This window comes from Siphateles boraxobius, unplaced genomic scaffold (assembly GCF_051911475.1).
Source record: "Siphateles boraxobius isolate OS27281-9 unplaced genomic scaffold, OSU_SipBor_1 55, whole genome shotgun sequence".
Classification (NCBI taxonomy): domain Eukaryota; kingdom Metazoa; phylum Chordata; class Actinopteri; order Cypriniformes; family Leuciscidae; genus Siphateles; species Siphateles boraxobius.
Genome location: NW_027509181.1, coordinates 7,906,689 through 7,919,097, shown reverse-complemented (window position 1 = coordinate 7,919,097; position 12,409 = coordinate 7,906,689). Strand labels below are relative to the sequence as shown.

The 12,409-nt window shown below is 35.2% G+C and overlaps 1 protein-coding gene across 7 annotated transcripts in view; it reads right to left on the bottom strand.

Moving 5' to 3' along the window:
* The window catches only part of exoc6 (exocyst complex component 6), a 58,782-nt gene that overhangs the window by 37,918 nt on the left and 8,455 nt on the right, over positions 1–12,409 (bottom strand). For all 7 annotated transcript variants that reach the window (XM_077206005.1, XM_077206011.1, XM_077206007.1 and 4 more), the window contains exon 2: positions 2,922–3,093. In XM_077206005.1, coding sequence (XP_077062120.1) covers positions 2,922–3,093 — 172 coding nt within the window. The remainder of the gene's footprint in view (positions 1–2,921; positions 3,094–12,409) is intronic.

Sequence of the window (12,409 nt, the reverse complement as noted above, 5' to 3'; positions counted from 1 at the left end):
AATATCACTTTTGTTAGACAAATAAGCCCACAATTCCCTGTTGTAACTGCTCACCCTTGTAATCAGATCATACTTCATGAGGAGTCAAGAACAAAGCCATGCAAATTCAAATTAAATGTGCAGCGGGAACTTGAACTTTTGGTCGGTAGGGAGCTTTTATGGCCGGTAATTGCTTCTGACAGCCCTTTCTAACAGATTCTGTGACAAACTTCTCAATTTTACTTGGGATTTTTGAACTTTGGTTGTTCCTCTGGCTCTGTCAAACAATTCAAATCAATGACCCAATTGACCATTGGTCCCTTGTTGGTAACTTCAATGAGCTCTATGTGCCATTCATTGTCTGGGACAAAATGCGGATAGCATTTTCTGGTAATTAAACATTCATTTTTTTCTTCTTCTTTTTTTCGTCTGAACACAAACGCTGGGTGGCTGATTAACATCAAATGTGAAGACCTCCACACCACTGCTCCAGTATAGTGCCCCAGGTGCAGGGACTGCACGGCCGCAGACTTTCCCACATATTAAGTCTCATTAGGTCATCGTAATAAGGAACCGCTTTTTGAGTTTATTTAAAATCTCTTTTATTCGCGAACAAAGGGGGCCAACGACCTCATTGATGCCGTATGTCCTCTCTTGTTATCTGAATATGCTTTATATAATTTGGGTCTAATTACGAGGATTGGTGAGCCACTCCTGTGCCGTTTGGTCACCATATTTCATTCTGGGAAGTGGAAAGGGAGCTAAAGAGAATTGGCGTGCGATTCCAGCACGAGGTCTGGAGCGCGCAGCTGAACCTCATGAACGTGCAATGACTGATCCATCGTGGACGAAAGCTAGACGCTATGGGCGTCTCTGCATCCAATGGGATTTTGTGGAAACCAACAAAAAACAGCACAATAAATATAAAAAATTAAATTGTGCAACAAACTTTGTTCAGGAGAATGGTGCTTAACCTTTCTTAATACAATTTCAAGACAACATAATTGTCTGCAGTGGTTCCCAACCTTTTTGTGTCTGAGAAGAAAATATTTTAGGGCCCCCCTTCACATGTAATGATATTGTTGCTCTTGTAAGCTTGCAGCAAGGATGACAAAATTTTTTGTTTTTAAATAAAAAGTCTGTTTATTACTATAACCAGATATGTTTATGCAGAAATAGAAGCGTATAATATTGAAAAAAACTATAGCAAAAACATCAGTAGGCCATTTGTAATTTAATAACGTAAGCCTAGGAGTAGCCTATTAATTGGCCCTATTTGAAATGCAATCACAAAAATATCAGTATTTACACTGGTGTTTAGGGAAAAAATTATTAATATAGGCTATTACAAAATGACTGGTGTCTGGGACATCGTTGAAAATATATTTTTTGGTCAGCCAGGGGATCGTCAATACAATTAGCTAATGTAATATGATCCTTCGGCATTCTAGCGATTAATAAACATGCATTTATTAACAGAATAATGTGTCTTGCGGAACAACACTGTAGCCGGAGCTACTTCTCTCTGTTTATGTCAATGACGAGTCACGCAGGCACTGGGCTACACCGCAGCGGCACGACCCCAACCAGTGTAAAATAGTTCCAATATAAACACTTATTACAGGTGTACCATAGTGACTCAGGATAAGACAAAAACGCGGTTTGGAAAATGGATTCATGATGTGCTCGCTCGCTCATTATATAAATTTAGTAAATTTTTAACACAAAAAAAGTTACGGACTGCTGCTTTAATTCTCACTGTTCAACACTTTTCAAAATATGACACGATCCCCCAAAGTGCTCGCTGAGGCCCCCTTGTGGGCCCAGACCCCCCTGTTGGGAACCGATTGTCTACTGTATACTCTACTGTAGAAGAATATGCTCTCTTATGCACCAGCCATTTTAAAGGCTAATACTGTCTAAACATGGATTTGAAATGAAATACCCCTCTCTATGGGCAAAATACCCAAAAGTACTTTAAAACAACATAAGGCAATTATTTTGCAATATTGTTTGTGCATAATGTCAGTAAAAATCATTATGTTTTTTGTTTTGTTTTTACATTGTTTTTCACTAAATGAACATAAGGAATAATATTTCATTTATTATTATTTTCTTTAGTACACTGCCGTTCAACAGTTTGGGGTGAGTTTAAAAAAATATATAAATATTATTATTCTTATTCAGCAAAGATGCGTTAAATTGATTAAAAAGTGACATTAAAGACATTTATAATTTTACAAAAGATTTCTATTTCAAATAAATGCTATTCTTTTGAACTCTATATTCATCAAAGAATTGCAGCAAATCAATATATTAGAATGATTTATGAAGGATCATGTGACACTAAAGACTGGAGTAATGATACTGAAAATTCAAATTTTAAAATATCCTCAAATACATTTATTTAAAATTGTATTATTTCAAAATATTCCAGGTTTTACTGTATTTTTCATGAAAGAAAATGCATCCTTGTTAAGCATAAGAGACTTATTTCAAAAACATTGTAAAATTTTTACTGACCGCAAACTTTTGAACGGTAGTGTATATTTACCATTTTAAAAATACAAAGTAATAATTAGTAATATTATCTACATACATTTCTTATTACAACATTTTTAGTGTGTAAAAAATGCCACAAGGACTAAAAGCATTTTGAATTGATTCCATGGAACTTAATAAAAAGCTTTTCAACAGGATTTAAAATCAGAGCAACATTCACTTCCCAGAAAAATCTGTTTAAATAGTTGTGGTTATTCTAACTATCACCAGCTCTGTTTAGTATAATGCTATATTTTCCAGTACCATGATTTTACCATCTGAAACTATTATAATACCATGGTACTGTCACATATAGTAGGGAAAAAATATTATGTCTCAATATTAATGAATAGTTTATAATTTCTAATCCCTGAATAATTTTGATTATGATTTCCACCTACCATCAGTTTCTCAGCATCCGCTCGGACTTTCAGCAGTTCTGTGATGGCGTCCACGAATCCCTGATGATGGAAGTTGCACATTTTCTCAATCTCTCGGTCATGGTTGCGTATTCTGGCATCAAGTTTCTCCATAAACCTTTTGTGTGCGTTGGGCTGATCATCGTAAACGGATCTATAAAACAAACATCAAATTAATACATTAAACTATTGCAAATAACAAAGAAATCTTCATTAAAGATACACAAAGTGTCCCAGAATTCTTCATAAATGAAGAGAAATGTGTCATCAACATTAATACATTTTCCATGGAGAAGCACCATTTCTAAACTCAACTTTTATTTATAAAGCACTTTCAAAATCATTAGAATGGACCAAAGTGCTGTCCATAAATAGTAAATCACTCTAAAATACATAGAAACATAAATTAACATCGAAACATGACAACAAGAAAACCATACAACATTTCACTCACAGTACACAAATATCCATGCTTGACGAGGATTTTAAAGATAATGGCAACACACATTTCAGAAAATGTAAAACACCTATTATTTTAATGTGATTAAAGGTGATTTCCATATCTTGTGTTTCCCCTTCAGATAACACACTTCTCCTTCAATACTCGGCAGGTGGTGTTCTCAGTCTCAGAGCATGTGTGTATCAGTAGCTGTGGTAGTCTGTGTACAGCAGGGAGAGCTGGCGAAGTGAGGCCAACAGATGGGCCGCTTCTTCAGTGCGCTGTGAGATCACAGAGTGTTTTGCCCTCCTCACTGCTCCAGATGGCCAAGAGAGCCGAAGAAGAAGAAGAACAGAATAATCCAAGATGATTCAGGGTCTTCACTCACTTCCTGACACAGACGGGAAAGTGTGAAGCGAACTGACATTGCACAAGTGCTGCATGAATTCTCATTTACAGTTAATATGAAACAGTGAACAGACCATTTTATTAGTTTCAAAGCAAAACAGAATGCTCAAAATGCGCATTCAAAACCTTTTTTTTTGGACTTATTATACCCATAAGTGATTGATTTGATTCCAAAAAGTGGTATAAAATGCCACGGTATAACCATGATTCATAACCTAATAGGGGCTGTAACACATTATTAGAGGATCCATGAATTATCTGAGAGATTAAAAAAGAGAAAAATTTAGAGAAAAAATTATTTATCTATAAATGTATATAAGATATTAATGAAATATGGTCAAGACAATATTTTAACAAATTCCTTTGATACATTGCAGGTTTATTACAGTTAACTAAAACAAAAACTATAAAAAAAACATTTGTTACCTGAAATAAAATAAATGTTATATAAAATAAATGTTATATAAAATAAAACGACAATTACTTTATTTTAGCTAATTGCCAATGCAACATCTCATTCTCTTTTAGTTAAACATGATGTACTAAACTAAAGCAATAAAATTATAGACCTAAAAAACAAATAAAAAAAATTACAACAAAATTACTAAAAGGAACTAAAATGAAAAATATAGAACTAAAAAAAAATTTGAAATATACATATAAACTATAATAGTATTTTAATGATCCTAAAATAACAACATTTTTAAATTTTGTCTTTACAATAGAACATTTCTTTCTTTTTTTTAAAACACCATTTAAATGGGTTTTTATATTCACATATATATTATACATGAGAAAATGTACAGTAGCTGCCTTTAGAGATGGGGCTGGATGCTGGATGCATGAATAGTTCTCCAAGTGCGCCACCCTGTGTGCAACAAGGGAACGATGCATGAAGAATCTGATGCATAAACAAACCAGCACCCATAGATCAGTGCTTCTGAGTTTACACTGGACATGACACAGTTACTCATCACAAGTGACAGAAGTGATGTACACATGTAACAAGTAATGAAGATGACCTTAAAACACTAAAATTTATTAATATACTGCCATGCATTAAATAGACCTAGCAATATGACAGTCCCACTCCCAACAACATTCAGAAGGGGAACGTGTTTATTATACTTCGGAGCAGTATATAAACCATATCACAAACTCATTGAGGTCAATTTTTGACAGTTTCCATGGATAAGTGAATTAAGCAATTAAAATTGTATCCCTATCATGTGTGCATAAAATAAAGTACATTAGTTTTCTTGTCTTTATTAAACGCCCATTCAGTTCAATTTTCAACTCACATTTATTTGTATAGCGCTTTTCACAATACATATTTCAAAAAAACTTTACAGAAAGTGCATGCGTCTACGTTACAATTTACGTTTTACAAGTGATCTGTTATCAGAGATGTCTGTCCAAGTTATACATTTCAGAAATGTACATATATACATCACACAGTTAGCTAACAATGTATTAATTTAACAGTGTATTAATTAAGGGCAGAAACAATGACCTCACTGAGATAAAGAATACATTTTATAAACAAATGTTCAGGATTATTGTGTCGCAGCCGCATCCCGCCCAGCACACCTTTCTTTCCTTCAAAGTGGTGCGCTTTCGTTCCTCCCTAAAAACCCAGCCAAATAAGTGAGTGTTGTAAAATGCAGTCTCCTGTTGCTAAACTATAAATTGAAATTGCGCATTGAAAATACACCCTAAAGAAACCGGTACATTTCGTAAAAACTACCATATATCGCAAAAAAGGTTTTATGCTCACATAAGGTGCTTTTCCAGGCAATTCGAAAAAACTATATTTCGCAAAACTGCACTGAAAACACCTGGCCTACGTAAGTCTTGCTTTCTCCTGGGTTCTAAAAAACAAAGAAATGCCACAATTTATACAGACCTCGAACAGATGGGAGGGAGAAACACCTCATACGTTGCCGCTCCCAGGTATAAGGTGCCTTCCTTGTCATTAATACTTAGATAACACACCTACGTCTCCTTTGATTAAAAATAACGGTGCAGTGGCTGCGATATACTTAAACCTACTAACATACTTCGCCATGATTTTAAGTATGACTTATCACGCGCTTTAGTCGCATAACAGCGCTTAATGGAAACGCAATAGTTCATTTCGCAATAGATTTTTATCGACATTTAGAAAATATCGCAAAAGTTTTCCGCAAATCTGTAATGTTAACTGCTATTGTTCCCCAGGCGTCTTTCTGTGCGAACGCTCTGAGACGGAGCCGAATGCGGATAAGCAAAGGGGCTTTGGATACGCAGTAGAGATATAACACTGTGGCTTAAATCTTAAATAAGCATACACAGTTGAGAAAGAAAACGTGTGTAACAGTATATTGAATCTGTGCATTCGCTCTTAAAGTGACAGCAGCCTAATACCTGCTGCACTCTGTCATTAACGTTACGAATGCCGAACGTTATGGACTGCAGCTTTAAGGAGAACGATCATATTACATTAGCTAATTTTATTCACCATCCCCTGGCTGACCAAAAAATGGGTTTTTAACCATGATAGCCCTTAAAGCCAAATGCAGGCCCAGACTGACCATTGAGGATGATATTCGTCTTGCCCCGTCAATGATCTCTCCACGCATTGACCAAATTACTCACTGCCAGCAGCAATCCTCACACTGATTGATAAAGCCTCACAAATAACATGCAAGTATTGAGGTCCCAGACACCAGGCATTTTGTAATAGCCTATATTAAATCTGTATTTCCTACACACCAGTGTGAATACTGATAGTTTTGTTATTGCATTTTAAATAGGGCCGATTAATTGGCTACTCCTTGGCTTACGTTTTTAAATTACAAATGGCCTACTGATGTTTTTGCTATAATATTTTCAATATTATACGCTATTATTTGTGCATAAACATATCTGGTTATAGTAAAAAACATACTGTTTGTTTAAAAACATTTTGTCATCCTTGCTGCAAGCTTAAAAGAGCAACAATATCATTCAATGTGAAGGGGGGCCCTAAAATATTTTCTTGGGAAAAGGGGTATTTCTGACACACAAAAAAAGGTTGGGAACCACTGATATAGCCTACCAATAATCGTGTTAAATAATTGTGATTTCAATATTTTAAAACCAAAAATAATTTGCCATTATCGAGCAGCCCTAGCAGGCATTGTGCAATTTTGTTGCACACCTACGTAGGTTTGTGCAGGAAGTGAGACTGGAATTAGGCAATTCTCTGATTTTTCCAACTTTGCAGACCTTTTACATTCATAAAGAGCTATAATACAAACGACATGACAGGGAATATCCGAAAAAGAAAAATTGGGATACTTTAAAATACAAGATAAATAAGAAGAACAAAGTGTGGTGACATGGTGTGAGGCTAACAAAGTTCTGCTATTCATTTGCTACTTTGTTTTATAGATGTGACTGCTGTAACTGACAATGCAAAGGAACTCATTACAAAACATTATGAATCATGATGAGAATAATAAACTCTGAACATTTGCTCAAAGATCCATTCAGACAAGATAAATTTGTCTCTCTATGACTCTGATGTGAGTATCAGCCTGCAGAATCACGCGCTTCCTCTGTTCACAGGTTTGTTTGTGACAGAGGTAGAGCTTGCTTTGAAACTATTTCATGAGACATACTGGAAATGAAGCATCTGAACAGTGGCAGAAATTAGCATGGGGTCATGTGAAACGAACTGCATTAAATGATCTCAACCAAAACTACAGACAAAAATTAGATATTCATAATAACAAATTAGCTAAGTCTTGGATGGCTCCCGGCTAGTAAAACAGCCAGCTGGCTCTATCTGTCAGATGCCAAGAAGAAGTTTCGGATGAAATCCAGGTTGCCATTGACAACACACCCTCGACGTCTAGACTATGAATGGACTGCTTAAACAACCTTTGAAATGGCACAACTACACAATTTTGCTAGTTCTGAGTGAATTATTTTACCACAATGTGATACAATTGCTAGGATGTTCTGAGTGGCTTCTAGCAGGGATGAGAAACCAGTTTCATGTTCACAAAATCTTTCCAAAAATCAATTTTCTATTTGAATAGAGGATATGATGAGTGAACACCAGATTTTTTTTTCAATGTTCCACAAGGGGGCAAAGAATTTAAACCAAACAGCTTGTCTTTATTTCTTGTTTTTGTCAATGTTTGTTGTTTAACGAAAATAGCCTTTTAAATTAAGTCGTCATATTCATTCATTTTAAGTCAGCTGTAGTCCATATACTGTACAAACACACACATTTACATGTGCCAACAAAAATATGAAAACGATCTTTGTTTTGAAAACAATATATTCAAGAATGTGAATTCTTTAAGATTAAGTTTATGTTGTGTATTAGGGATGGGACGGTATGAAAATTTCATATCACGATTATAGTGACCAAAATTATCGTGATTATCAATATTATCACGGTTTTGTTAACCCTTTCACACGTAAGTTTAAAATATTCAAACTGACCCCCCAGCGTGAGTTTTTCAAGGCGACCGTTATTTAGAACTTGTCACTTTAATGTTTCCATGGTGACGCGTCATTGCTTGTCACGTGACACAGCGCAACCACAACACAGCGCTGAATGAATGATGATCTGCTTTTATGTCATTTTCCCTTTTTTATTAAAAATATTCACAAATGTATTAGCTATAGCATGAAACACTGATATTCCGATTGTCAAATATGTGCAAGTGGATGTGTTTTGTTGTTTAAACACCTTTATAACGATCGCATTAGTTGAGCTGTCTGCGCGATGGGCGGCGCCATGTTAGTTTGTTTCACAGTTCAGAGAATGGGATCTGTTGGATTTACAACACGTCAATTCCTCAACTTCTCACGAAATACATGAAAGTAAGTGGCCGGTGAACTGGGAGAAGAATAGGGTCAAATGTAAAGCTACTTACATAATGTGTATCTGATATGAATAAAACGTGTCGTCTTATGATAATGTAAAGGATTATTATTGCCGCTTCCATAAACATCAGTGTGTATTTAACAAACTCAAAATCATTGTTTTGCTAGTGTGTGTATTTAAATATCTGAAACCTAAAATAAACATTATGTGGTTGAAAACACTCAATAGTTGTGATATATGGCAGCACTGAGTCCGTCCTTCTCTGGCTCAGCGCCAGCAAACGTGCGAAAGGACATTTGAATTTAGCAGATGATCACGTGATGCACTGACCGTTCTAATCACACCGGTGTGATCGTACGTGCGAAAGGGTTAAAACGAGATGAAAGTGTTCAAAAAGAACTGATGCTCACACTGAAAACAATTCAACAAGTTTTATATTTGAAAATCAACAAACAACAAATAAAAAGCAGCTCTATGCACTTTTTAAAGCAAGATTCTATTCTGTGGTATTTTCTTCCTTATAATGACCGTCGTCAATAGCAACGAATTATAACACAGCGCACATGCATGTATATCACAACGGACGCGCGCTCTCATTTCATTCAAATACAACTTGCCGTCTAGCGTCACCTTTTTTTGATTGTATTGAAAATTAAATCAGAGTTGATTTATTGTTTACAGAGTTTGATAATATTGTTGTGATCATCTTGTCTGGACGAGTTTTGTACGCTGTACAAAATGGATTTAATATTTAATATTTAAAACTTTAATCTCAATGCAATATGTCCCCGTGATTATGTGAGGGAAAAAATCGGTGTAATAATAAGTGTAACGTTACAATGACATTATTATCTCTTAAATGTCATTCTTAATAGTCTTAATTGTGGAAACTTGTTCGTTCGTCTTTAGCTCAAAGCCACTTGCTGTGAACTTTTTTTTTTAAAAAGCTTCACGTTTATGTCAAGTTTGTAAGATAAAATATTTCAACTCAAAACAACATTTTGTGCCCAATTATTTCCCAGACTTAGTTTGGTATTGAGGTTACAGTTAACTTGCCTTGCGTTTGCTATACAACAGTGGATGATGGTCACTCAAGACGACTCGGCAGATTTGAAGTGTTTCCCCGCAGCGACTTTTTTGTGCAAGTTCTGCAGACAGGGTGACCATCCTCGATTAAGTTTCTCTCAGGTCTTTTGTAAAAGCCAAAATATGACCACACCTCAGATTTGGTCCTCTTAAAAGGCTGAAAAATCTCCCGAGCACGGTCACTGCGTCCGCCATTCCTTCTCGAATAAAAATAAAAAAAAACAACGTTGCGTGCTGCGTCAGACTGTTGCTAGCTGGACAGGATTTATAGTGAGTTTACAGTGAGTTATTAAAATCGCGATAATCAAACACGGTTCTAATGACTATTAAATTTTAAATGATAATACTAACCGTCAGTACATTTTATCGGGGTTTATAGTGAAACCGGTAATCGTCCCATCCCTATTGTGTATATAACACAACTTTAACCTCATATAAGATGCATTTGGTTCTCAATTAACCAACTGTAAAGTATGCCTACTTTTAGTTTGCCGGTGTTCATTCACTGTTTTGGCTTCAGATCATGCAGCTCAAACTGGTCAATAGAGTGCATTAGAGCCCGTCCACTATAGAACTTTTTCCATTCGTTTTTCCCATTGAGATTTAAAAATAGTCTTTGTTAAAGCATTATAAGTCATGAACCAAACCAACCAGATACAAGGTGACTTAACATAACAAACTTTAATTTTAGGCAAAAAGTATTTGAAAATAAGACAAAAAGACAAAGATAAAAGACTGTGTACTTCATGGATTAATGAGGGAAAGAACAACAACCCCATTAAGTATTGGGAATGACATCACACTAGCACTTTTGGTGCGGACCCGTGTTCGATTAACTAATTGATGACATATGATTCAATAAAACTGTGTGTTTGTTCTCATTCACTTTCCTGACAAGTGTGACTGACGCACTGCAAGCAGAGAAAATCACATATTTAATCACTGGACTTCCACGACACAAATTGGCACAATCTCAAATGATTTTGTCTCATTATAACAACTTAAAATACTCCATTTATGGTAGATATTAAGTCTAGCCTGGGAAAACCCAGACGAACTTCCGGCAAATTTAGATTTGCTCTGCAAGTTAGTCTGGCGAAGAACCCATTCAAGCTGATTTCCAATCTTTCCAAATCGAGGCACCAATCACAAACGTTGAGGCGGGCTTTAAAAGATGACGATCGATAGATTGGTCTATCCAATTGTGCCCAGAGGCATTTGAGCGACGTCCGTTGGTGACGCCCCTTTGGAAATGATCTGTGAATGAACCTTCCCCAGACCCTAACTCAGTTACGACTGAGAAGGGTCTGGTTTTAACCAGGCTATATTAAAACCCTAAAACAGGCAAAGTGACTCACGAGATACATCGTTTTTATTGTCTTTTTTGGGGCATAAGAACGATTTTTTCATCAAATCCTTTTATCACTTATGACAGCCTGGTCTGTCTTGAGTATGCTGGTCACATAATTTGCTTAAAATTTTTCTTGATCAATTAGTCAGCCTGACCTAAATCCAACATGGCTGCCAGTGGTGCAGAACATTCCGATTTTTAGAGAAGTAAATATATATTAAACTTACTTTTCTTCTGAAAAAAAAAAAAGAATACTGCTAACATTAAATGTGAACATTGTCTTAAGGTGCTGAAGGAGAAAATTAAGTAATATGTTGTTCATGTAGTTATTTAGCACGTTTTGAAATGTATGTAACTCCTGAGACACGTTGCCTGTTTAGGGTATAAAAAAGGGATTAAACTAGCTCTATTTAAAATGCACTATTCAAACTTAAATGATTGTAATTCAAGAATGCTTTGGAATATAGACCTAATTTTGGTCTTGTTTTAAAGAAAACAGACAGCAGATTATTGTTGAAGTCAAAGCACTTAAAAAAATGAAAGTATGAAAAAGTTATGGAAGTTTAAACTTACATTAAATCAAATATACTGTACTTAATATTTTTTTCTTTTTTATAAAATATGTATTTTACTAAATATTTTTTACTATAAAATTACTATAAAATCAAAGCCATATATCTAACCAAGTTGTGTTCCAAATTTGAAGTTGATGTCACAAAAATTGAAGTTCCCATGAGATTTTTATTAGGCATAATACTAAAAATAGCCACCGGGTGACTTACATTCCATTGAATTTAATTGTATGCATTCTGCCATAACAAATTAATACATTTCTGTCCAAATATCACTTCTGTCACAAAATATGGAACCTTGAGACTCAGACCTTTCTGACCATATGTGTTTTTTCAAGATTAGAAAAGGTTTTGATCTCAAATTATGAAACGCGACGATGCCCAAAAGGGGAGGAGCCCGATAAAAGAATTTAGAGTACCGTTTCTATGGTAACGCAACGTCCAATTTCAAAACGGGTTCCACAGGCTGAATCTTGAGTTCGTACGCTTTCGAATGATATATCATTTCTCAACATTAGATCAGGTAAAGTATAGGATATAGTTGTTTTAAACATAGAGTGGCAGTAACAGTTAACATTGGTCCTTTTTTACCCCAATCAGCCAACGTGTCTCAGGAGACACAACTCATAAAATCGAAAATATATAATTTTTAAAAAAAAATTCTTTTGGATATGTTTAATTTAAGTCCAGATGATATAAAAAATGACATGAAATTTTTTTTGCTTAGCATTTTCCACTCTTGCCTGT